At 62.5% G+C, this 22,700-nt stretch overlaps 5 protein-coding genes across 5 annotated transcripts; 2 read left to right on the plus strand and 3 right to left on the minus strand.

Annotated features, from left to right (window-relative positions):
* Window positions 1-8: 8 nt before the first annotated feature.
* On the plus strand, window positions 9-4,480 carry CHLRE_16g683500v5 (uncharacterized protein). The gene is made up of 10 exons (XM_043071490.1): window positions 9-600; window positions 918-978; window positions 1,335-1,430; window positions 1,654-1,763; window positions 2,110-2,224; window positions 2,403-2,465; window positions 2,665-2,818; window positions 3,046-3,208; window positions 3,455-3,611; window positions 4,069-4,480. The coding sequence occupies exons 1-10, from the start codon at window positions 53-55 to the stop codon at window positions 4,240-4,242; spliced, it is 1,641 nt and encodes a 546-aa protein (XP_042915971.1). The 5' UTR covers window positions 9-52; the 3' UTR covers window positions 4,243-4,480.
* A 2-nt stretch (window positions 4,481-4,482) lies between these two features.
* CHLRE_16g683450v5 (uncharacterized protein) lies at window positions 4,483-10,812 on the minus strand. Its single transcript, XM_043071489.1, has 15 exons — window positions 10,168-10,812; window positions 9,995-10,096; window positions 9,708-9,766; window positions 9,496-9,533; window positions 9,115-9,229; window positions 8,630-8,754; window positions 8,326-8,436; window positions 7,847-7,996; window positions 7,585-7,658; window positions 7,325-7,418; window positions 7,007-7,143; window positions 6,647-6,774; window positions 6,220-6,327; window positions 5,665-5,777; window positions 4,483-5,389 (listed from the first exon to the last, which is right to left on the minus strand). Exons 1-15 carry the CDS (start codon window positions 10,422-10,424, stop codon window positions 5,318-5,320), a joined length of 1,683 nt encoding a protein of 560 aa, XP_042915972.1. The 5' UTR covers window positions 10,425-10,812; the 3' UTR covers window positions 4,483-5,317.
* Window positions 10,813-10,994: 182 nt separating this feature from the next.
* Window positions 10,995-14,778, minus strand: CHLRE_16g683400v5 (uncharacterized protein). The gene is made up of 6 exons (XM_001691863.2): window positions 14,280-14,778; window positions 13,786-14,025; window positions 13,240-13,455; window positions 12,904-12,999; window positions 12,407-12,676; window positions 10,995-12,256 (listed from the first exon to the last, which is right to left on the minus strand). Exons 1-6 carry the CDS (start codon window positions 14,286-14,288, stop codon window positions 11,804-11,806), a joined length of 1,284 nt encoding a protein of 427 aa, XP_001691915.1. The 5' UTR covers window positions 14,289-14,778; the 3' UTR covers window positions 10,995-11,803.
* Window positions 14,779-14,878: 100 nt separating this feature from the next.
* On the plus strand, window positions 14,879-19,940 carry CHLRE_16g683350v5 (uncharacterized protein). Its single transcript, XM_001692021.2, has 11 exons — window positions 14,879-15,465; window positions 15,614-16,136; window positions 16,490-16,569; window positions 16,862-16,915; window positions 17,110-17,194; window positions 17,500-17,612; window positions 17,784-17,989; window positions 18,258-18,349; window positions 18,577-18,662; window positions 18,899-18,996; window positions 19,208-19,940. The coding sequence occupies exons 1-11, from the start codon at window positions 15,319-15,321 to the stop codon at window positions 19,356-19,358; spliced, it is 1,635 nt and encodes a 544-aa protein (XP_001692073.2). The 5' UTR covers window positions 14,879-15,318; the 3' UTR covers window positions 19,359-19,940.
* An 18-nt stretch (window positions 19,941-19,958) lies between these two features.
* CHLRE_16g683300v5 (uncharacterized protein) lies at window positions 19,959-22,658 on the minus strand. Its single transcript, XM_001691862.2, has 5 exons — window positions 22,492-22,658; window positions 22,043-22,084; window positions 21,637-21,674; window positions 21,407-21,519; window positions 19,959-21,073 (listed from the first exon to the last, which is right to left on the minus strand). Exons 1-5 carry the CDS (start codon window positions 22,555-22,557, stop codon window positions 20,847-20,849), a joined length of 486 nt encoding a protein of 161 aa, XP_001691914.2. The 5' UTR covers window positions 22,558-22,658; the 3' UTR covers window positions 19,959-20,846.
* Window positions 22,659-22,700: the final 42 nt, after the last annotated feature.

Raw genomic sequence — 22,700 nt, forward strand, 5'->3', positions numbered from 1 at the left:
ACTTTAGAGTTCCGCGCGTGCACCCTGGCCCACTAGAAGCTGAACCAGCGTCATGGACAGCGAGGAAGGTGTCCAATTATTCGCGACTGCTAGGCCAAATAAGAAACAAAAGGTTGTAGATGTAGCGACACCTACCGACAAGGCCAACAAGCGCGCCGGGCCCGGTCCCGCTCGCGAGCCCATCGCCGCCGGCGCCGAGGGCGACAAGCGCGCGTCGGCGAAGCCCAGCAGGCAGCAGCAGCCAACAGGAGCAAATGGCGCGAGCGACGCTGGCGGCGAGGGCGAGGGCGCAGGCGCGGGGGCGGCGGAGCGCAGCGGCGGTGTGGCCTCGACGTCGGGGCACACGGACCTGAGCGACGTGCCCACCGACTTCAAGGGCCTCGGCCTGTCGGAGTGGCTGTGCGGCGTGTGCAAGTCGCTGGGCATGAGCCAGCCCACGGACGTGCAGCGCGGCTGCATCCCCGCTATTCTGAAGGGCCGGGATGTGATTGGGCTGGCGCAGACCGGCAGCGGCAAGACCGCCGCGTTCGCGCTGCCCATACTCCAGGCCCTCGCGAAGGACCCCTACGGCGTGTTTGCACTGGTGCTGACACCCACGCGGTGAGGGAGTGCACAAGGCTGGGGACCAGGCAGGGGTGTGCGGGTGCTGGAAGCGGTTGGTGTGGGGACGTGTGGGGGTAGCACGCGGCGCCGCTGGGGTGACGGGAGCGGGTGTGTGTAGGGGTTTGGGGCCGCGCGCACGGAGCGGCGGGCAGGGCGGCAACCATGCAATGCAATGGTTTGCTTCCACGTTGTGCGGCTCAGCTGTTTGGCGGTGCTGCCTGTCCTGCCATTCCCGGCACTGGAACTCAACATGAACTTTGCTACTGCCGCTGTTGCTGTTGCTGTTGCTGTTGCCGTTGACGCATCTCACGCAGAGAGCTGGCGGTGCAGATCTCGGAGCAGTTCCGGGCGCTAGGCGCGGGCATGCGACTCAAGGTGAGCCCTGGAGATGGAGATGGACGAATGCAGTGTGTGGAGCGTGTGTACCGGGGAGCGAGGGGCTGACCCAGAGGTAGATGTGTTGTGTAGGCCTCGGGAGCTGGGGTTGAGCAGCCGACGCTGGGAGTCCGACTGTTACTGCAGTGCTGCTGACTCGGTGTTTAGCCAGCGTGACGCTGCCTGGGTGCGACCTTATCGCGCCCTTGTGGCGCGTCGCGCGCATGCCTGCCTGGCCGATTCCCCAGTACCCTTCCTTTGGGTATGGATGCAATGCGAATGACCTCTGCCGCGTCGCTGTAGCTGCTGGCGTCTGCTCACGGACCGCCTCACCATGTTGCGCCCCCCCTCCGCAGGAGCTGGTGGTGATTGGCGGCGTGGACATGCAGCAGCAGGCGCGGGAGCTGGCCAAGCGGCCGCACGTGGTGGTGGCCACGCCGGGCCGGCTGGCGGTGAGCCGGGCGGGCCTTGCGGGTGTAGTTCAGGATTGGGTCATGTCGGGTCGCGCAGCATGCTGAGGAGAGGGCTGTAGCTGCATGGGTGTGGTGAGACGCCGGTGGCGGCGCGCCCGGCGCGCGCGCGTGGGGTGGCGTTGGAAGTGGTGTGCATGTAACGCCACTGCACCTCTGCGCGAGTGAAGCCACCGCACCACCTGTCCCCGCTGCCGGCTGTCAGGGCCTGTTGGACGCGGACGCAGGTCTGGCTGCCGGCATGGCTCGCTGTCGCTTCCTGGTGCTGGACGAGGCGGACCGCGTGCTGGACTCCACCTTTGAGGACGACCTCAGGTGGGGCTGAAGGGGGCAGAGGAGGAGGAGGAGGAGGAGGAGGAGGAGGAGGAGGCGGAGGAGGAGGAGGAGGAGGAGGAGGAGGAGGAGGACGAGAAGGATGGGGATTTGAGAGGAGAGAGGGCTTGTTCTCACCAAGGAGAGCCACGAAGATGCAGGGGGAGGCGTGGCAGGGGCTGGAGTCTCAACGCCCATTCCAGACGACGCGTGACCAGGGCGGTGGGAAAGGAGACCATGTGGTGACCATTGGGCATCGAAGGGAAGCACTGGAAGAAACCCTGGCCTTACCTCCCTGAGGACTGACACCTGCTCCCTTCGCCACTCCCTCTTGCCCACCTGGGTGCAGGCGCATCCTGAAGGCGCTTCCTGCCGCCCGCCAGACGCTGTTGTTCAGCGCCACCATGACCAAGTCGCTCATCGCGCTGCAGCGGCAGTCGCTCGCGGACGCACACGTCTTCCAGGTGAAGACAAGTTTGAGGCGTGGCGGGCATTTGTCGGCGATATTGTAGTCGTGAACTTCTGGGTAAAAGGCATAGACCCGGAACCAGGGCGTAGGCTGCGTAGCGCTTTTCCGGGTGGCGTCACCAAGCGCAGCTGTAAGCCGGCCCTGACTGCTCCGCCCAAAACAATCGCACGCAGGCGTATGAGGGCCTCCGCACCGCCGACAAGCTGAAGGAGGAGTACCTGTTCCTGCCCGCCAAGGTGCGTGCGTGCGTGCGTGGGCGTGTGGGGGCCCGGGGCGCCGAGGGCTGCGTGCGCACACATCCAGTCGGGCCTGTGGGCCAGTCCCGTGTTGGCGTGTACACGGCCCTGTACAGATTCCTCTACACGCAAAACCCCGCATCATGCGCCCCGCTCACCGATGACCCCTGCGTCCCCCCCCCCATGTACGGCACCTCAGGTGAAGGAGGTGTACCTGCACCACCTGCTCACGGTGGTGCTGCCCGCGCGCAAGGTGCGCTCCGCCATCATCTTCGCCGGCACCTGCCGCGGCTGCCACCTGCTGTCGCTGCTGCTGGAGGAGCTGGGGCTGCCCGCAGTGGCGCTGCACTCGGGTGAGGGAGGAGAGGCGGGCTGGCGAGGGCGGGAGCATGGGAGGAAGAGGAGGAGGAGGAGCCGCAGGCTGGGCGGGTGGTTGAGCCTCAGATTGAGCGGGAGGTTTGGGTGGGAGGTTGAGCGAGAGGAGAGGCCTGGGCTGCTGGGGTCTTCGGGGAAGGAGCAGGAGATTGGACGTACGTTGGCCTCACCGCCGCCTCCCCCTCCTACCCCTGCGGTGTTGCAGGCAAGAGCCAGAAGGGCCGCCTGGCGGCTCTGGCTCGCTTCAAGAGCGAGCAGGTGCCGCTGCTGCTGGCTACCGACGTGGCGTCGCGCGGCCTGGACATCCCGTCCGTGGATGCAGTCATCAACTTTGACCTGCCCATGCTGGCGCGTGACTACGTGCACAGGTGCGCGCGCGCCGATGTTTCCCTCCAAGGAAGGAGGTGTTGTCGATCATGGAAAGGGTAAAAAGAATCTGGGGTCGTGGAAGCTTGGCGTTGTGTTAGTTCCTTCCCTCAGCCAGCAATTGTGCGTGGACGCTCGGTAAGCCAGTATTGTGCTTGGGAGGCATCGGCCGTATGCATGTGGTGCATCCTGCTCTGACCTTGTTATATTCGGCCCACCTGCGGCGTCTGTGTCCTGTCTGGTCGCAGGGTGGGCCGTACCGCCCGCGCGGGCCGGTCCGGCTGGTCTGTGAGTCTGGTGACGCAGTACGATGTGGGTCTGGTGGGCGCCATTGAGGAACTCATCGGCCACACGCTGGAGCAGCACGTGCTGGAGGAGCAGGAGGTGCTCAAGGGCATCACCAAGGTGGGTGGGGGCACGTGGGTGGGTGGGGGCGGGGGGGGGGGTGTACACACCAGCCCAAACTGAACCAAACCCGATGCACAAGAGCGAGGAGGAGACCGTCACCTATGCTTTGACATCGGAGCGGCACTCGACATTCGTCCCCAACATGCACCGGATTCCCAGCTTCCCAGCAAACCGTATCGCACACCAGTATCGGGGGGAGGGGCAGTGTGGCGCGCATGCCAGGACTCGCGTGCGGGTGACAGAGGAGAAGGGAGGGCAAGACTGCAAGTTGCATTTCCCGCCGTTCCACACCCGTCGTGCCATGCTCGCCGCACGGCCGTACAACCAGTCAAATTATTGCCGCGGCTCATCGTGGTTGGTGGGTAAGGGCTGCCTCCACTTGCGCTCATGTATGCGTACCGTCGGCATTCCACCTTGACTCATCGCCACGCAATGGTGCTCCCGCGGCCCACAGGTGTACAGCGCAAAGCGGGCTGCCATGCTCCGTGTGGCGGAGGAGGAGGGTCTGGACACGGGCAAGAGCAAGCGGGTCAAGAAGGCGTCCAAGCAGTTCATGAAGGGCGCTGCGGCGGGCGGCGAGGCCGGTGCGGCGGCAGGAGCAGGTGGTGGCAAGAAGCGGAAGGACTAGGCAGCAGTGTGATGAGGGAAGTGCAGGCTGTGTTGCGGTGGGGTGCACGGTGCATTGTGTAGGACCGTAGGCGTGTGGCGCACGTAGCATGAGGTTTGACATTCGAGTATGGGGTGACGGTAGCGGTGATACAATGATCATGGTAAGAAGACTTAGGCCTGTGGATAAGTCACAGGGCCAGCTAGCTGCTTGCGCTCATGAAAGTCATGGTGGGGGCATCCTTGCACTTTTAACCAATACCAGTACTCTCGTTGAGCTTGTATCGTGCTTGTCTGTTCTCACGGTACCGTGCCAATCTCCGCGCAGCTCGCCGTGTAGTAGGATAGTCGGTAAAAGACACATCTAGATGCCCCAGGGCGCCGTCCGCGGGGTTATATACTTGTGTGTCGTAGAACTTCCGTGTTCCGCCCACACGCCGTCCCTTTTCACCACATGCCACGGCGCCCCTTAGTATCAATAGCGCAGCCCATCCCCTCGCAGCCTTGTCTCCATCCGGCAGATGAAGTTGTTTTGAAACCGTCGGCCTCAAGACGGGAGAGTAGTGGGCGCATGCCCTTTGGAGAGGGAAAGACCTGCACACGCTGAACAACTCAACCCCACGTCCTGTCCGCTACAAAACCTCAGACACTCTACACTGCTCTACGCACTCCACGGCCGGCTAGCGCCCTGCGCCATACCGAGCAAACGCTGCTGATGCTGAGCATGAACAATTTCATTAGCCGACTACCTAGCCGTGCGACCTTGGCGGTCTCTCAATCTCCATCCACCTGTCGGGTTTGTCAGACTGACGCATGAATCCCAAAGGCTGCTCACGGAATGCGCCACGCTGCATTGCCTGCCTTACCTAGCTACGTGATCTTGGCCACAAATGCTTATGACTTATGAGGTCCGAGTACTTGATGACTGCCACGCTGTGACCCAATAATAGGCCTAGCTAGCAAAGCGCTTGCGCTTCCTTATGATCCCTACGAGTGCTAGGCTAGCCCGGGGCGCGGAAATCAGTACACACTTGCAACGTGTCTTCAGTAAGCCTCCGCCTTCACGGCCCCTCTGTTATCATCCGTCCCGGTCTATTTCACATAATGGTCCCGTCCGGCACGACCGCCTCACGTGCCAGCACGATAATGCCGTCGCGGACATACATGCCCTGCGTTGGCGCAGCAGCAGGCAGCATGAGGCAAGAGGCAGCAGCGAGCGGCAGCAGTCAGCGCATGCAAGACTGCGGCAGGCCGCCCTCGGGGAAGATTAACCGAGCCAAGACACGAGCTGAGGGTGTCGGCGTGAGTCCTCTGATCCCAGGGCACCACACTGTCGGCTGCGGGCTGCGGCCGTGAGTGACGACGGTGGGCTACGTCCCGCACCTCCCCCCCCCCGCCCCCCGGCTGCGCGCCGCTCTGCCCGGCACCCCGGCTAGCTCCTCACCTGCACTCCACGATCCGCGCTCTCGTACACGCCCTCCTTGTTGACCAGCTGCACGTTCTTGCCCACGCGCACGTTGAGGTCCAGAATGGCGTTGCGCACGATGCTGCCCTCGCCTGCAGCCCCAGCCGCGCATGTGCGCAATGTTACAGCAAGGCATAGGGGCTCGGTTGGCAGGTGAGGGCATGGAATGCAGGGTGCGCTGGTGAGGACACTGGGTTGAATGCGGGATGCTCAACAAGCTTCACAAAGATGCTGCGTGGGTGCCCTTCGAGCTGCCCGGACAGGTGCGGCTGTGCTACGGTACACAAAGCTGCACGCACACACACACACACTCACACAGGCAACATCCGTAAACCGTCGCTTTGCTGCATCGCATACACTGTCTTTGCGCAACGTTTTCCTTGTGCTCTTTAACACACACACACACACACACGCACACGCACACACACACACACACAGCCCGTTGCTGTATCGCATACACTGTCTTTGCGCTTTGTCTTCCTTGTGCTCTTTAGCACACAGGACGACAGGGTCGGCAGCGCAGCTGCTACGCACCTATGCCCATGGGCGGGAAGGTGGGGCCCAGCGGCCGGGGCAGCGGCTTCTCGTGGTCGTAGTGGCTGGCGCCGAACACCACACTGTCCTCAATGGTCACGTTGGGGCCTGCAGCGGTCGGAGGGGAGGAGGGAGGGAAGAGGGGCTGTGGCTACCAGCCCAAACTAAACCGAACCCAGGGGAGGGAGTGGGGCGGGCGGCGACTGGGTGGATGCAAAAGAGGATAAAGATTGTGTCCCAACCGGCGCGTCTACCGGTGCCAACAGGTGGCGCCTGGCGTGCCACACGGCATACGGGTAGCGTGTCGAGCGCTTCCCTTGTCGTTCCTTAGCACACACGGTATGCGCTACGTGATATGCAGCCATGGCTCCCCAGCCCTAGCCCGCCCAACATGCGTCCCAACCCAGCCCCCATCCCTCAGCCGCACCGATGATGCTGCGGCTGCCGATGACGCTGTTGCGGATGTCGCTCCTGTTCACGATGCAGCCGGCGCTCACCAGCGCGCCGCTCACACGCGAGTGCATCATCTGGCTGGCGGGGATGGTCAGCGGGAACCTGGGTACCGGGCAGCGGGTGCGAGGGTGGGCAGGGGTGTGTGTGTATGTGTGTGTGGGGCTGAGCAAGTGATCTGCGAGAGCTTGGCGCCAGCACGAGAGGGGCTACGCAGCGGGGTGAGGAGCAGGTCGCACAGTGACATAATGAAGTGGCATCTCGCAGCAAGTACAATCACAAAGTTCTTATCGTGCCTGTGTGACCCAGCAAGTGTCTACAGTCCCGGCACACCCACTTGAAGAAAGGCGAGTTGATGGGGGCGTTGAAGGAGATGGAGGGCGGGTCGCTGAGCAGCGACATATTGGCGGCGTAAAAGTCGCCCACACTGCCGCCCACATCAGCCCAGTAGCCGGGCAAGCGGTAGGCGTGCACCTGGGTGGCGACGGGGAGGGAACCCGGAGGGGAGGGCACCCCGAGGGGTAGGGCGTTGCAAGTGCGTATCGTGAAGCGGGGTGGCGGGGCAGCGTTGGATTGCACTGACGGGCTGGGTGACGCTGTGGGTCGGTCACGGCATACCCAGGACGTCTATTTTGCGTGGGTGTGCTGCACGCACCTTGACACCCTCCCGGATGAGTTCCGGGATGATCTGACGGCCAAAGTCCTGCATCTTGAAGTGCCGCTTCAGGGCCTCTGATAGCACCGAGCGCCTGTGCCCACAACAAATAAAGTAAGGAGAATGGAACGGCGCAGTGACGAGTAGTGCAGGCAGGATGCTTGGGAGCGCATACGGGAAATGCAGGTCTGGCAGGAAGACCCTCGTCCCACACACACAGCGTGCGAGCACCTCGGCCCCGGCCCCTTTGCAGTGCCCACTTGAAGATGTAGATGCCGCAACTGCCCACATAGCCGGTAGTCCCGGGGCGAGTCTCCGTCTCGTCCACAGACGTCTGCAGGCCGGCAGGCGGGCAGGCAGACAGGCAGGCAGCCGCACATCAGCAAAGCAGCGGGAGCGGCGGACGGGAAGCGGTCGCCATCGTGTCGGCACTGATGGCACCCAACACGCCGCCGACGCAGGGCGACATCCGCCAACCGCCGCAACCCACAACCGCTTCATCATCGCGCTGCCACCACCCACCATCGTGTCCAGCACCACGCGCCCGCCGCCGCCGCCTCCCATGCGCGCGCCGCCCTTGGCCGCGCCGGCCGACAGGCGGCCCAGCGGCCCGCTGCCGCGCGACGCCAGGGTGGTCTGCATGCGCCGCCTGGCCTGCTGACGCAGCGCCTCCTGCATAGGGGTAATACATTCATGGTTAGCTGAGATACTGGTCGACGGTAGGCAATCTTTGGGGAACAGTAAGCGTTCCCTGCATAGAGGAAGAGGCGAGCAGCGCGCAGTGCGACAGAGCCGTATGCAGACACTGACATGGTGCGCGTGCCGGCCAACAAAAGAGGTGGTGGAGCGTGGCAGAGCGCCACACCATGATGCTGGGCCTTGGGCCAGCAGTGACCAAATGACAGAACACGTCCTGTCGCATGACCATTCCTTGGCACTTGGGACCTATATGTTGGGCTCGGGCATCCTGCGTCTGCTCTCCTAACAACCATATCACGCACCTCTGTGGGCATCATGAAGGGCCGCATCTCGTCGTCGCTCATCGCCAGCTCCGGTAGCTCCGAGGCGGAGGGCTTCTCAGAAAATGTCTTGATGCGGTTCTGGGCGTCCAGCTGCGTTTGCATTCGCAAGTTCGGGCGTTGAACACACAGCAACGCAAGGCGATTAGGCAGCTTTGCGTGACAGTGGCGGGCGGATTGGCGTTGTGGCAGCATCCCGTGACTTCCTCTTCACGAGCTCTCGCAGGCAGCTGTCTGCGCCATTCCCTTGCGCGCTCGGCGTTGCCGGGCATTCCCCCGGCCTTACCTTGACAACGCCCAGGCGGCAGGCCTGCTCGCCGCTGACGGGCCGGCACACGATTGTGAGGTCGGCTCCGGTGCTGCGGTGGTAGGCGATGATGGGCGTGTAGTCAGCGCTGTACACGTGGTCACCTGGGGGTGAGAGGGGTTTCAGGGGCGGGAATGGAGCTCGGCGGCGCGCCGTCACCAGACCAGGCGGAGCGCGGTTCCGAGTCTGTGAGCCCACAAGACGTGCGGCCAAGTGAAGTGCGCTGAGGCGGCGTCGCGCTGCCGACACAGGGTGACCAGAAGCGCCCTGTCAAAGTCGGTGAACGCCAGAGCTGCACCCTTGGGAGCTGCCGCGAACACCCCGCCGCATAGCCACCTGGAGCTTGCCTTCCCCCTCGCTCCCGCCACCCTCCCCTCCCTCCATCCTTCGTGCCACCGTATCTGACCCGGCAGGCCGGCAGTACCCCTGAAGTACCCCCTCGCTCGCGCACCACCGTGTCTCACCCGGCAGAATCATGATGTCCTCGATGAACCTGTTCTTGGAGTTGGAGTCGAAGTAGCTCATGAATTGCCGCACGCAGCCCGCAGTGCCCGTCACCCAATTCTGAGAGTCGGGCGACTGCGGGGCCCAAGGGGCCGGTGCGGGGGGTGGTGGTGGAAGGGAACCGGGGAAGTCAGAAGAGAGGCGAAAGGGCGGGAATGGGATGCAAAGGGACCCGGGGGTATGGACGGGCCGGGAGGCACTTTACGAACGGACGTGCGGGGGTGTGCGTGCCCTGCTATTTGCGCCGGCCGCTGCAGCAACATTGTTACGTTGAGAGAGGCTGCATGTTGTCCGACATCACAGACCCAGCCGCACACATGAACGGGCGGTCAGCCACGTACCATGGAGTTGGCCACCACCTCAATGTAACCGTCGCCACCTGTAGGTAAGCATGAGGTGCACCAGCCGAAGCCGCAGCTTCATTAGTCGAGCTCTCAATCGTTGGCAGTTGGAGAGGCAGCACTTGTTTGTTGGGGACGGCTTATGGCTCTGCCAGTGTCTTTTATCTCCCGACGCGGACCCTGGCCCGCCGGGCCCAGCCCGCTCTACCCACCGTACGGCACGCCACCAGACATGTCGTAAGTCCGCTGGAGGTGCCGGTTCAGCGAATAGCTGCAGGCAAGGATTGGAGGGGATGGCGGCGGTGGCGGTAGTGTTTCGGGCGGCTCTAGGAGGAATGAGTTTGAAATCCGCTCACCCCTGGTGTGCCGTGTGCATGTACACGGCGCAGGCCAACCCTCACTGCCGTCCCGTCCCCTGCGCCTGTCGCTCAGCGGAGCGCTCCCCGCACACCACCCCGCAGCCCCTCTCTTCCGCACAGCCGCAAAATACCGGCCTCACCTGTTGAAGGCGGTGAGGATGTGGATCTTATTGATTCCGCTGTTGAGCATGTTGCTCATCAAAAGGTCGATGATGCGGTAAGCGCCGCCGAACGGCACAGCCCTGCCGGGTTTCCAGAGTTCCAGGAGTGAGACGTGGAAGAACGGGTACTCATCACTGGTAGCCCCACTCACGGAAGCGTGCGGTATTGCGTCAGCGGGAACAGGCGCCGGCTGTCCGACTCGCCACCTCCTAGCACCACAGCCGTGAGATTGCCGCGTGGCCAGATGGAGAGCGAGCTGCGAGAAAGTTCGGGGTCGCCGAAACTGCCCGAGTGCTCGCCCAGCCCAGTTCCTGGGGTTGCAGCACCCCCGCTGCCCAGCCCGCTGCTGCCGCTGGCGCCGCCCATGTCGCCGCTCCAGCGCTCCTGGAACTGCTGCAACTGCTTCATGTACAGACCCGGCCGGCGGGGATCAGGCAGGCCGCCCGGGCGCAGGATGGCGTCGCCGAGTGAAGGCGTGCATGGGCCATCCCCGTTGGTCGAAGCGTTACAGACGTGTACGCGGCGTGTGCGCACAAACGGGCGACACGGTGCATGAGGAGCTGCTTGCGTGCCGGCCCGCCCTGGAGCTCGCGCTTCCGAGAAGCGCTGCTTTTGCATTCTATGCAGGCTTCCGACAGCCCCTCAAGTCCAGTGCGTCTCTGTATCGAGCAGAAACTGTATCGATTCTGCAAGACAAGGATCTGAAGAGTAGTCCCTCGGGTGTATGCGTGCAGGCCCTGCTGCTAGACAAGCACAAAGGTGTTGCAAATCGGTCAACGTGTTTGTGTCGGTTCAGGGTATTGCCTTGACAGGTTATAATATTGCTTTGACCGGTTCATAAGACAGCACTCGTGTAGCACTGTCACGCCGATGTGGCCTGCTCAACCGACGATGCGGCGCCGGAACGCCTGGCTGCCCCTGGCCAGTCCAGCGTGGTGTGCCACGGCAACCAACGAGGATGGCACCGGGTTGACAAATACTGCACAGAGGTTACATGAGTTGAGCAGTACGCCAGTACTTGCTCTACTGCAAATAACTCAGCGTCCACCTGCGTCCGTGCCTACGTCAATCTGCGTCCACAGCTCGGTGGCCACGCCGGCACTTCCCAGCACGTTGCCCCTGGGACCTTGTTTGTGCCGCCCCCTCCCTGTACCATCGCCATGAACGCCGTCAAATCATCTTAGTGATAGGTAAAAAATACACGGGTTGCGATCTGTAAGAGCACGCTGCTGTGCGTGCAGCGTGCCCCCACCCACTCAGACGCCAACACTTCTATCCAAAGTTTTATCCATCGTGTGTTTGTTCAGGTGTGCTGCATTCCCGCAACGTTATTCGGTACATACGTCTGGCTCCTTCCAAAGGAAGTCGCAGACCGTGTCTATAAATCAGGCTCCGAGGTCCTACCTAGTACCTACGCATACACACATCACTGGCGCCGCGGCAACTGACCTGTCACGCAAGCTGTCACGGCAAAGGGTAACCGCACAACCCAAGTCCAAGCCCAAGTCCAAGCCCAAGTCCAAGCCCCACACCTACAAACAAAGCCTTTTCTCATCTTTATCGCTTGCCGCTCGTAGCGTGTGTCCAAATCAAACGTGGTCACTAGTCACCATTATGCCAACCTAGCTGCACACCGCGAACCAAGCTTCGCACGCGCTTATGTCCTCTCCCTCAATTCACCCCTTCCTCCAGTCCTTCACCTCGTACGGCGCGGCACGCCCCGCATCACCACACGCCTCGCCACGCGAGCCACGCGACATCCGCAGCCGCCACACACAAGCACTCGCTTATACAGTGCCTGTGGCAATGGCCTGCGGCAGCAGCAGCTCTGGCCGCGCGTTGAGCGTGTGCAGAAACGCCGGCGTGCCCCAGTAGTTGTGCGGCAGGCGGCCCGCCTCCTCCGCAAGCACGTGTGGCTGGTAGGGCCCGCCGCAGTGGTGGCTGCTGCCGGTGCTGTTGGTGTCCGACGGCGACGGCGACGGCGCGGATGGTGCCGCTGCCGCTGCCGCGCTGGAGTCCGCCGTCACACTGGCCGCGTGCGCGTCGGCACCGCTGCTGCTGCCGGACTTGTGTGCGTGCTGGTGCGCGGAGTGGTGTTGGTGTTGGTGGTGCGCGTGCGCCGTGGGCAGCTGCAGGGCCAGGTGGCCGTGGTGGCACAGCGCGTGCTCGCCGCCGCTGCACAGCTCGCCGGACAGCACCTGCTGGTGAAGACTGTAGTAGTTGTACGGCTTGAGAGGCACCTGTATCAGGGCATCCAGGCACCCACAAGAAGGGTTGGAAGGCGGTCAGGCGAGCACGCCTTCAAGTGAACCCGCTTACATGGCTCGTTACCCGAACGCCTGCTGGCCCCACCCGAAGTATTCCACTCACGGACGCCCTCGCGCACGCACCTTGGCCTTGTCGCGGTTCTCCGCCATCTCGCGCAGCAGCCAGGCCGTGGTGACCGGGTCAAAGTGCTGCTCCATCTCCGCCTTGAGCAGCGAGCCCTTGCCACCGCCGGCCTTGAAGTCAAAGGGCAGGAAGCGGATCTTCTTGTAGGTCTTGGGGTCCACAAACGACTGGATGGCCTTCCACAGCAGCCCGAACAGCGACGGCGCGTCCACAATCATGAACATGCCCAGCCGCTCCGGATAGTGTTCGGCGCTGATGTCCAGGAACAGCTGAGAGTGAGAGGGTGCGGGGGTAACATGGTGAGTGAGGGCGAGGGCGGAACGGGTTGGAGGAGGGGATGAGACAGGGTGAACAACAGCGCAGCGCTGGGGAAGAGGGACGGAAGAAACAGGACCGAGTGAGGCTGGCTGAGGACGGCGTGCCACCACCACCATGAAACACATACACCCATACGGCAGGATCGAAGGCTGGGCCATTGCGGCCATTGCCTGCCTACCTTGGCCAGCTTGGGGTTGACGTCCGCCATGCCGAAGCCCTTGAAGTCGCACACCCAGATCCACTGCTCCACACCCGGCGGCATGCATTTGATGGCCTGGCGTGCAATCCGAGGCAGCAGCGAGGGCAGCGAGGGCAGTGAGGGCAGGCATGCGAGGTAGGTGCCGGCAACAGGGAAGAAAGGCAGCGCGGCGCAATGTTGGGCGACACGGGTGGCATTCTTGCGGAGCCACTCTATCCAGCAACGCACACCAGCAACGCCTGCCATATCACGTTTCCCAGCCAGCCAGTCGGTCGCTCTCCACGCCCTGCCCTCATCATCCAAACAAACACTTACCCACTCAAAGGTCTGGATCATGTGCGCCTTGTTGTCCTCGAAGACCTTGTTGGTGGGGTTTGCCAGGCAGCTGTAGATGATGGGCCGCCCGTCCGCTGCGTAGCCGCACAGGTGCATGTAGTGCGAGCGCGGGTCGCGCACGCAGGCGCGGCACACCACCTGCTCCGGCCGCACGGACGCGCGCCAGGCACACGTGGCGTTCAGGCGCTTGACGGACTGCGGGGCGCCAGGTAAACGTGCGGTGGGGGCAGCGGGAGGAGGGGGGGGAGGGGAGGAGGGGAGGAGGGGAGGGGGGCGGGAAGGGGAGGGTCAGGGAGGGCGGAAGAGTAAAGGGCATGGTTCCCTGCCGCAGGCGTGCGTGACCTGGAGTCTTTAGGGTATCAGCTGGCACCTGTGTAAAGCCTTGAAAGCAAGTCGAGCACCCTTAACACCCAAGCCATGCATGCCACAGCCACTGCCGTAGCCACTGCTGGCGCTGCCCCATAAATCCTGGACACAATAGCCCGGCGATGTCTGTTGACGGCAAGCGAGGCCTTCACAACTCACCAATGCGAGATTGCCGCCAGTGGCCCGGATGAAGCGTCGCACCGTTGCGTCGTCAGCGCTGGCCGCGCACACGTCGCAGTGCGCCCGAACATACTTAATCTGCTCCTCCGTCACATCGCTGCTCGCCTCGCTGACGGTCGTGGAGGCCGAGGCGAGCACGCTGCTGGCCTGGGGGCTAAATGCGTCATCCGTGACGCTGGCGTCACTTGCCTCGCTGGAGGGGCGGGATGTTGCCAATACCTGGGGGGAGACCAGACAGGGGGTCGGCACTATATTACGTCCCTTGGGGGGCAGCCGCGGGCGTATGCACTAGGCCCTGTCATGTGAGCCAGGGTGTGAAGATTGTAGGCTCGATGCGTCGCAACGGCCCAAATGCTTGCGGAAGGCGCAGATGACGAGGCGCGCGCAGTGCAGGCATGAACCTTGAGAGGACGAGCGTCAATTTGACGCTGCTAGTTGGCGCGACCACCCATCTAGAGAGAACATGAGCTTACTTGATTCATAATGGGGTCTGGTCCTGGCGTTTAGAGACGGCTGGCTCGCGCACTGCAACGGGCGAATGCGCTGCGCAACGTAGGCGAGCGGCAAGACGCTGGTTCGCAGCTGGGCGTTTAATGAAAGCTAATGTGGACTGAGACAGTTGAGCCTTGTGCGCGGTCTGGCAGCTCGAGGTAAGACAACTTTGTGCAGCTCGACAAAAGAATGTTGGCTTGAGATGCACGCTCGCAAGGTGTATGATGCTTGCAGTGTAAGTATAGGTCTGGCGCTGGGGGCCTTCTGCCCGTGTGCATGACGGGTCAATCGAAAGCGAGTAGCGGACCCTGCCTGGGCCTTGGGGAAGTCGGGCCGTCGGTTAGTTCCTCACAGTCGCAAAGTTCTTTGTCCAATTGAATGTTCGCCTGTGTAATGGACCACGCCTGGTGACTTTGCGCGTAATATTGTGCACGATGACGCCCTATTAGCTAGGGCCCACACCCCTGTTTACACGCGATGATGCGCACTCCTCGCCAACACATGATAATAATGACGTTTTGTGCGGATGCAATGCATTTCCGTAAATCGCCATAGGTTGCACAGCAGGCCTGATGGGCTCGGAAGCGCCCCCATCGGGCCCCCGCGTGGACTCTTGCCGGGCTATGTAGTATAGAGCAGTGGTTTGGTAGTTGATCGACCGATTCCGCAAGCCGCGGCTAACCGTTTTGCGGTAACCGTGCAACCGTTTGCGACGCTCGTTACGCGTGCTGCTCAGCGTGCTGCCTCCAGCATCGCCAACTCTAAATGTATACTTTGAATGCGTGCCCGTCTCTCGTTGGGGGTACCCTCGGGCATAAATTAGGGAACTTGCGGGGGGGGAGGGGTAAACCCGCCGTGTCAACCCGAACCCGTAATTCAACCAGTCTGCGCCAGGCCATTGCCCAGATTGATGTCCATCCAACACCTCGCTACTGCAGTAGTGGCCTCCTTGCAATGTTAGCTAGGCTTCTGCTCTGTATAAAAAGCACTGCACATTGCCGGGCGACTCAACTTTGCAGGATGATGGCCACGATACGCCTTGAGGAGCCATTAGAACTCAAAGTCGCAAGTCTAGCCGAGGTGAAGAATGTCGCGCCGTTCTCCTATGAGGTTGGCGAGCACCGGCACCGGAGCCTAGGGCTCCGCGGACTGCAAATCAAATTCAAGGTATGCGTATGCGAACTGGTGGCTGATACCACGGTTGAATCGCTGGGACATCGTCGGGGGGTCGGGAGCCTGGACCGTTGCGGCGAGTGGTCGTTCGTGCTCACTGCCTCTACTCCGGTTCCTCCCACTGCTCCTGCGTTCCCAACAGCCACGCCCAGACGACTCCACAGACGCCGACGCCGACGCCCCGGGGCCCCTCGACTGGGCCATGCGGGCGCGGGTGGCGGGTTGGTTCGCCAATGCACGGCCAGGCAACAGCGCTGCGTCTGCCGCCCCGGCATCCGGGGGGCCGCCGGCGGGCCCGGGCGTCAACACCAGCACCAGCACCAGCCAAGTCGCAGCTCCATTAGAACCACCTACCGGGCCTGGGACTTCTGCGGCAGCAGGCCCTGGCACCCGCGCTGCCAGTGCTGCGAGTAATGCCGCTGGACCAGGGACCTCCGCATCAGCAGCAGCCGGCGCCAGCACTGGCGACAGCTCTGGCGCCAGCACTGGCGCCAGCACCACCGGGCCTCGCGCGGCGCCGCCGGCCTCGCGCGCGCCCTCTGACAGCTGGCTGGAGATGCTGTTCCCGTTCTCCTCCAACGCGGTGCTGCGGGAGCAGTACCAGCGCTTCATGAGCAACAGCATGCGGTACGGGCTGCTGCTTGAGGACCTGGACACACTGGCGGGTGAGAGGGAGGAGGGGGGGCTGTAAATACCAGCCCAAACTTTACCAAACCCAATGCAATAGAGGGAGGGGGGTTGTAAATACCAGCCCAAACTTAACTGAATGGGGAGAGGAGCAGGGGAGGGGTAAGGGGAGCGAGGGCTGGGAGGAGCAGGGAAGGAGGAAGGCGGGCGGGGTGGGGAAGGGAGGGGAGCTGAGGAGGACGGGGGGGGGGCAGTATCTTCAGGCATACAAACTTGGGAGCCAGGTAAGGCGCTAGGGCGCAAGGGCATTGCACTGGTGCGTCCCTGGAGCACAGTTGTCCACGAGACGCGCAGTGTCAACCCGGGTCCGTGTGCACGGCTGCGGCTGCAGGTGACATCGCGGCCCGGCACGCGGGCGTTCGCGACCGGGTGCTGCTCACCGCCTCCATAGACCGCATCTCGTGGCTGCAGGTGAGGCGCGTGGTGTGGGGTATGGGGTGTGGGTGTGGGTGTGGGGTTGTAGATACCAGCCCAAACTACCGTAAAACGAACCCGATGCAAAACAGCGAGGAGGAGGCGTGGGTGTGGGTGTGGGGTGTGGGGTTGCAAGGTTGGGGTGCGGGGCACGGGTGCGGGGTGCTTGCTGGTGATGGGATACCCGTTTGGGAGCCGCTTCTACAACCAGCTGAGGGCTAACACGCGAGCTAACATGCGATCGCACACACAGGACCCGTAATCTTTTTCCCTGTGCTGTTTAACACAGGACCCGGACGTTGGTGAGATGACGCTATCGCACGACCTCCGCATGGCGGGACAGGTGCGGGGGCAGCATGGCGGCCTGGGAGGTGGGCATGGCTGGTCGAGGGGTGCAGAGGGAGCATGGGACCGAGGGGTCAGAGCTGCAGGCGGCCCGACACACAGTTTATGGCAACTAGCACGGGCAGTCGCACACGTCGGCGCTCGGGCTGTGTTGGCCTTTGGCCTCTGACGGTGCCTATCTCCCGGCTGCAGGTGGTGTGGGCGGGCCGCAGCAGCATGGAGGTGCTTATCGAGCTGTCCCGCCGCGAGTCCAGCCAGCAGGCCTGGACGTTCCTTGGTGGGGCGCGGGTTGGGGGACCGGGCCCAGTGGCGTGGGGATTGTGTGCACCATTCCATGAGAGCGAAGAGCAAAGGGGGGATGCTGGGTGGCAGGGTGGCGGGGCGGGCGCGACCAGGGATGCGGGGATGAAGAGGCTTCTGGTGGGGCAGCATGGCACGCCGGCACCATTACCCAAAGTGCTGATGCGCGCTCATGTCCGCAGTCGCTCCCAGACGCGCACAGAGAATCTGTGCTTTGGACAAAAGCTCCAGGCATTGCTTGCTTACACGTCACCCGCCACCGCCGCATCGCCACTCACACAGGCCTGGCGCGCTTCGTGCTGGTGGCGCGGACGCCCGACCGCACCGCCGCCGCCGACGTCCCTGTGCTGCTGCCGCAGACCCCCCGCGAGCGGGAGCTGTTCGAGCAAGGGCAGGTGGGAGCCGGAGCTTGAGCAGGTTGCCTGCATGTCATGACGCTCTCACAGTTCCAAGCGTGCTGCGTCAAGGAGCCATTCCTGGTGACCGTCAGGCCAACAAATTCAGACAAGCCAACTCGGTGCCTTATCTTGTGCCCGCCTCGTCCAATCCCGCTATCCGGCATGCAGAAGCACATGCAGCTGCGGAACCAGCGGCGCGACACGCACACGGCTCGCAAGCCGCCCACAGTGGAGGAGGTGGCGCTGGTGCACGACCTCATCCGCAACCACCACCTGGCACGAACCCTGGCGTCGCACCACCATCACCACTCCCCCTCTGCCGACGCGGTGCCCATGGCGCGCACTGGGCTGCAGAGCAGTGTGCTGATGCATAGGTAGGCGACGTGACGATTGCGACGTGGCCGTGCGGCGATCTTACGGCATGTGCATGTGCGTATGTGCGTATGGCTGATGTTGCTTCGCTGCGTGCCGGCTGGCCGCGTTCGCGCCCCATGCCATGTGTCTCGTTCCTGCCCACTCCTACCCAGTTCCTGCTTACCCGTTCGTGCCCTTCACGGGCGCTTTGACTGCGGCGCCGTCGTTAGTCCCACACTTCACACCACCACCCGCCCTACACGCCCACTCTCCCTCCGCGCACCGCAGCCAGGACCGCAACGCCTTCGACGTCATCTTTGGCGGCCACCTGCTGCGGCTGGCCTACGAGCACGCCTTCGCCACCGCGGCGCTGCACGCGGGTAGGACAGGCGGCGCATTACAGGGTACTTAGCGACGGCTGTGCTTGATGCCGTACAACGCTAAGGACTTCGTACCTAGGCACCGTAATAAGTGGGGCCAACGGCCACGGCAGGCTGTCAAAGGACCCGGTTGACGCCCTGTCCTTGGCCGCGTGAAGCACGCATTGCACCCTGACACCGCGCCGCACCGTGCGGCACCCACCCGCCCCCGTCCCCCCCCCGTGCAGGCGAGTACTGCGACCCCCTGTCCATGGACGACGTGGCGTTCCTGCTGCCCGTGCCCATTGGCACCTTGCTGCGGCTGACCGGCCAGGTGGGCCGGGGCTTGGCTCGGCTTGACGCGGCGCGGCTTGGCACGGCGCGGCTAGGCTTGGCCAGCACAGTCCTTGTAATGGGCTGCTGTGATTTGCACTTGGAAGGCGTCGGTCCCATCCACGCGTGCATCTTTGCTTGGAACCCTCGTTTCGTTGGCCTCGGTCACATAGTGACATACGGTACCGTGCTCCCCACCGGCATGCAAACCCCTTATGACCCCTTCCCCTGCGGCAGGTGGTGTATGTGGAGGGGCCGGTGGTGCGGGTGCACGTGCGCGCCACCAAGCTGGAGCCGGGCGCGCCGGAGCAGAGCGTCGTCACCAACGTGTTCAGGTATGCATGCTTAGTTTGCTAACTCGTGGTGCTTATTTAGCTGGGTTTGTTGGGCAGTCATGTCCTGCTCGGCGCATGGCCTACATGGGCGTAAGCGATGCGCCGGCATCACGGCATGGTATCGGCCTGGTCTCCAACGTGCAAATGCATGCCAAGGAAAACAGGGTGAATGACCCGGTCTGCGCGTGCCTGTGCCCGGTTGCTCTCGCAGTTTTGCGTTCGTGAGCAAGAGCGGGGGCGTGCGGCGGGTGGTGCCTGAGACCATGGTGGAGGCAATGGAGTACCTGATGGGCTACCGGCAGCACGTGATGGACGAGACCAGCAGGATGGTGGCAGAGGACCGTGTCAGGCCCAAGTTGTGATCGTGAGCAGTGATGGGGACGGCCTCGCATCAGTGTTGTTCCGTGCAGCGGCGTGCAGCTGTGATGATGCTGTGGCCGCGACAAGGCGTGATCAGGCGTGATTAAGATAGATTACGTGATGACGGGGTGTGGCATTGACTGGCAAGGCGTACATACCGTACTGCCAGGAAGTATTTTTCATAATTCGTTTTTTGGCGTTGAAAAAAACTTAATTTGGAAAAAGTTAATGATAATTCGCGTTCCAAATGAAAAAAACTTAATAGCTGCGGGAAAACTGGGGGTTGCGCGGGGAAGGGCAGCGGGGTGGGGCACATGCGTGTGTGTTCCGATGGTCACACACGCAGAGCCACACGTTTCTGGATGCACCCGATCATAGTGCGCATTGGACGGAAATGGGTCGGCTGCTGGGCCAGATAGGTCGGAGAGCTTGGAATGGAGCAGTGGGAGCCGTTTCCCTATGGCGTACCGTACCGTATGCTGTCTGGTGGGGCTGCGCCGGCGTGCGGTAGGGCTGCGCCGGCGTGTGGCAGAGCACGCCGGCGCGGCCTCAGCATGTGCCGAAAAATTCCAGACTTAAATCCCGCCCCAACAAAAAAAAGTTATTCAGAAAACGTTAAATATTAATCCTTGGCAGCCGAAAAAAACTTAGCACTGGAAAAAACTTCCTGGCAGTACGGTAAGTAGTGCATGTCACAAATCGAGGCATGGTTCCAGGAGTGCGGAGCACTGAGTTTGAGCGAGTGGGCATGATTGACTGGAGAGGATCAGCCAACGAGGAGAGGGTGCCAATGCATGCGACAGGGGCTTGTTCTTGTTAAGGTTGCGAGGCGGAAATGCATGCGCGCCGTGCCTGGCACGATCACGTGGGGCAGCCACCGCTGCTACCGCTCCCTCGCTGCGCGTCGCCGCGCCGCTTCGCGTAGCAGCGGTTGGATGAGGGCTGCAGACTGAGGACCATATGCACCGGCTCGCAGACTACTTAACAGCCCACCCTCGCCAGCGGGCTGTCACTGTCCAGCCGACCGGAAGCATCCGACGTGAGGGGCATCCAAGGCACTCTCGCAGTCGCCACGTTCCCACACGAACGGACTCACGTTCAGGCCTAGGTTAACACCTAACATCAAAGATGTGTGCCTGTCAAAGTACTTCACAGGTCCACGACAGGCACACATCTTTAGCGTGATATCTTGCCGTATTGTAACTGTGTGCTGAGTCCAGCCATCCCATGCGCAGTTGTGCACTCGTTGCCGCCATCATGGGTCCCCTAGCTACGGTCCACTCCACCAAGGCTACCACACCTGATGCAGTTCAGATTTTACTTCTAACCAGCACTGCGCGTGATCACACCCGACACCGCGGCGTGCCGGCACGCCACACACACACACACACATTCAGTCCGCCTCCACACCGGCCACGCAACGGAGAAATGTGAAGTGCGCCTCTCCACACGCCACAGCACGCACTACTTCACCGCAGGTGCCCCCAGGCTCACGCCGTCTCTTCCGCTTTAAGCAAGCTCTTGGTCATCCATGACCCCGCCTTGCGCCCAAACTCCTTCTTCACCATCTTGAAGTCGTAACGCCCTTGCCGGCCCGTGGGCCCCACCACCTCCACACGCACCGCCACCGACCCGGGCTCCTCGGCCAGCTCCCCGGACTCCAGCACGGCGTGTGACTGGCTGTTGATGAGCTCACCGCACATGTTGCCAAACATGCCTGGGTAGTTGAAGGATGACGGGCATCGTAGATGACATCAGGGCTCGCCATCGTGTGTATTGAGAAAGCAACGGAGGAAAGGGCCGGGATGCCGGCGGCATGGCCCTCGCCCCAGGCCACACGGGCCCCAGTTCTCCCATGAGTGCTCATTCACACAGGCGTCATGCTTCACCGCAGGGGCGCCTCCCACGCCATCCGCTCCTCACACGCCCCCCTTGCGCATTACGCCCTCAACTTCCCCACCTCTACAACTTCCAACGCCCCGCACGCCACGCCACGCCCCCAACCCCACACGCCACGCCACGCTGCCAGCCCCACCCGGCTCCCCCTCACCCAGGAAGTGGTCGAGGTGGTACAGGTCCTTGCTGAAACCGAAGTAGCGCGAGCGCTCCATGCCGCCGGCGTCAGCAGCGAACTCATAGGCGGTCTGGATGCCGTGGTTCAGCCTAGGGGCGGGGAGGAAGGCAGGGGGTGGGGATATATGCCCAAGACCAACGAATGAGTCCCAAAGGGAGAGAAGCAGGGGAGGCGGGCGGCCAGAAGCCTGCAGGGGTTGCACTCACCAGGGTTCGTCATTGTTGCGAAGCGCGTTCAGCTGCACCTGTGCGTGTGTGCGTGTGTGTGTGTATGTGTTTTAAAAAAAGAAACGGAAGCCCGCCCAGACGTTCAGCTGCACCTGTGTGTGTGTGTGTGTGTGTGTGTGTGTGTGTGTGTGTGTGTGTGTGCGTGTGTATGTGTGTGTGTGTAAGCGAAACGGCAAGAGAGCGTGTGTGAACGTGTGTGTTTGAGGATGTGGCGTTCCAGTCGGTGGCTCCGTGCCCTGTGTGCAACCTCGGTCCGCTGAGACTGTGGGATGACAGGCCAGGGGCGCAGCTAATCGCAGCGTAACGCTTATACGAAAGCGTGCAGCTTCTGTCGTTGGAGTAAAGTCGCGGCGGCGCGCAGAGACCCAGGGGAAGACGCACTCACCTCAACCGACTCCACAGGCGAGAACTTGGGGTTGGGCATCACCTGCGCGCAGTTTACGGTGCTGAGTTTCCATGGCGTCCTGTGGCACTAGAGTAGGCAGCGTGCAGCGTGCCTCAAGATTGGCCGTGTGTGGTGCCTGCAGCACCCTACTGGGTTTGAAATCCCGAAAGCTGCACTACTGCACCACCGAAGCTCCGGGTGGCCTCCCGCACGGTTTGTCCCTCACGCACTCCCCGATGGCCCAGAACCCCGTCATGGTTACCCTGCTGTTCCACAATCCCATCACAGCATGCCGTAGGGCACGCCACAGACCACTTTGCAGCTCTTAACAGCGCTCCCTGTCCGCTAAGGGTCGAGAAGTGTGTCGGGAATGTATGACTCCGCTTCCGGGTCCCGTACCCGCGTCCGGGACTACGACCCGCGACGGCCCGACGCCAGTCTCCACTCACTATTGGGTCAGGGGTGTTCTGGGGATTAAAGTTGGGCGCGTCTCTGCAACGAATGAGCCGCGGCATCCGTTGTCTACGAGCTTTGGGCCTCAGCGGCTGGGTATGTAAGCGCTGTGAACCCAGCATCTTTATACTTTCTCTTAGGTGTGTGTAGAAACGTTGTGTATAAGAAAAAGCATAGCTACACAGGCAATTTCAATCCACCTGGC

The sequence above is a fragment of the Chlamydomonas reinhardtii genome, chromosome 16 (genome assembly GCF_000002595.2).
Source record: "Chlamydomonas reinhardtii strain CC-503 cw92 mt+ chromosome 16, whole genome shotgun sequence".
In the NCBI taxonomy this organism is placed as follows: domain Eukaryota; kingdom Viridiplantae; phylum Chlorophyta; class Chlorophyceae; order Chlamydomonadales; family Chlamydomonadaceae; genus Chlamydomonas; species Chlamydomonas reinhardtii.

Coding starts and splice junctions, on each gene's coding strand:
- CHLRE_16g683350v5 (XM_001692021.2), top strand. CDS start 15,319: ATGATGGCCACGATACGCCTTGAGGAGCCATTAGAACTCAAAGTCGCA. Junction 15,466..15,613: donor GACTGCAAATCAAATTCAAG/GTATGCGTATGC, acceptor CGTTCCCAACAG/CCACGCCCAGACGACTCCAC. Junction 18,997..19,207: donor GTCGTCACCAACGTGTTCAG/GTATGCATGCTT, acceptor TTGCTCTCGCAG/TTTTGCGTTCGTGAGCAAGA.
- CHLRE_16g683300v5 (XM_001691862.2), bottom strand. CDS start 22,557: ATGCCGCGGCTCATTCGTTGCAGAGACGCGCCCAACTTTAATCCCCAG. Junction 22,085..22,491: donor AGAACACCCCTGACCCAATA/GTGAGTGGAGAC, acceptor AACTGCGCGCAG/GTGATGCCCAACCCCAAGTT. Junction 21,074..21,406: donor CCACCTCGACCACTTCCTGG/GTGAGGGGGAGC, acceptor TCAACTACCCAG/GCATGTTTGGCAACATGTGC.
- CHLRE_16g683400v5 (XM_001691863.2), bottom strand. Junction 13,000..13,239: donor TGATCCAGACCTTTGAGTGG/GTAAGTGTTTGT, acceptor ATTGCACGCCAG/GCCATCAAATGCATGCCGCC. Junction 12,257..12,406: donor AGAACCGCGACAAGGCCAAG/GTGCGTGCGCGA, acceptor GCCCTGATACAG/GTGCCTCTCAAGCCGTACAA.
- CHLRE_16g683450v5 (XM_043071489.1), bottom strand. CDS start 10,424: ATGAAGCAGTTGCAGCAGTTCCAGGAGCGCTGGAGCGGCGACATGGGC. Junction 9,230..9,495: donor AGGTGGTGGCCAACTCCATG/GTACGTGGCTGA, acceptor TGGGCCCCGCAG/TCGCCCGACTCTCAGAATTG. Junction 7,144..7,324: donor TCATCCGGGAGGGTGTCAAG/GTGCGTGCAGCA, acceptor GTCGCCACCCAG/GTGCACGCCTACCGCTTGCC.
- CHLRE_16g683500v5 (XM_043071490.1), top strand. CDS start 53: ATGGACAGCGAGGAAGGTGTCCAATTATTCGCGACTGCTAGGCCAAAT. Junction 979..1,334: donor GCGCGGGCATGCGACTCAAG/GTGAGCCCTGGA, acceptor CCCCCTCCGCAG/GAGCTGGTGGTGATTGGCGG. Junction 3,209..3,454: donor GCGCGTGACTACGTGCACAG/GTGCGCGCGCGC, acceptor GTCTGGTCGCAG/GGTGGGCCGTACCGCCCGCG.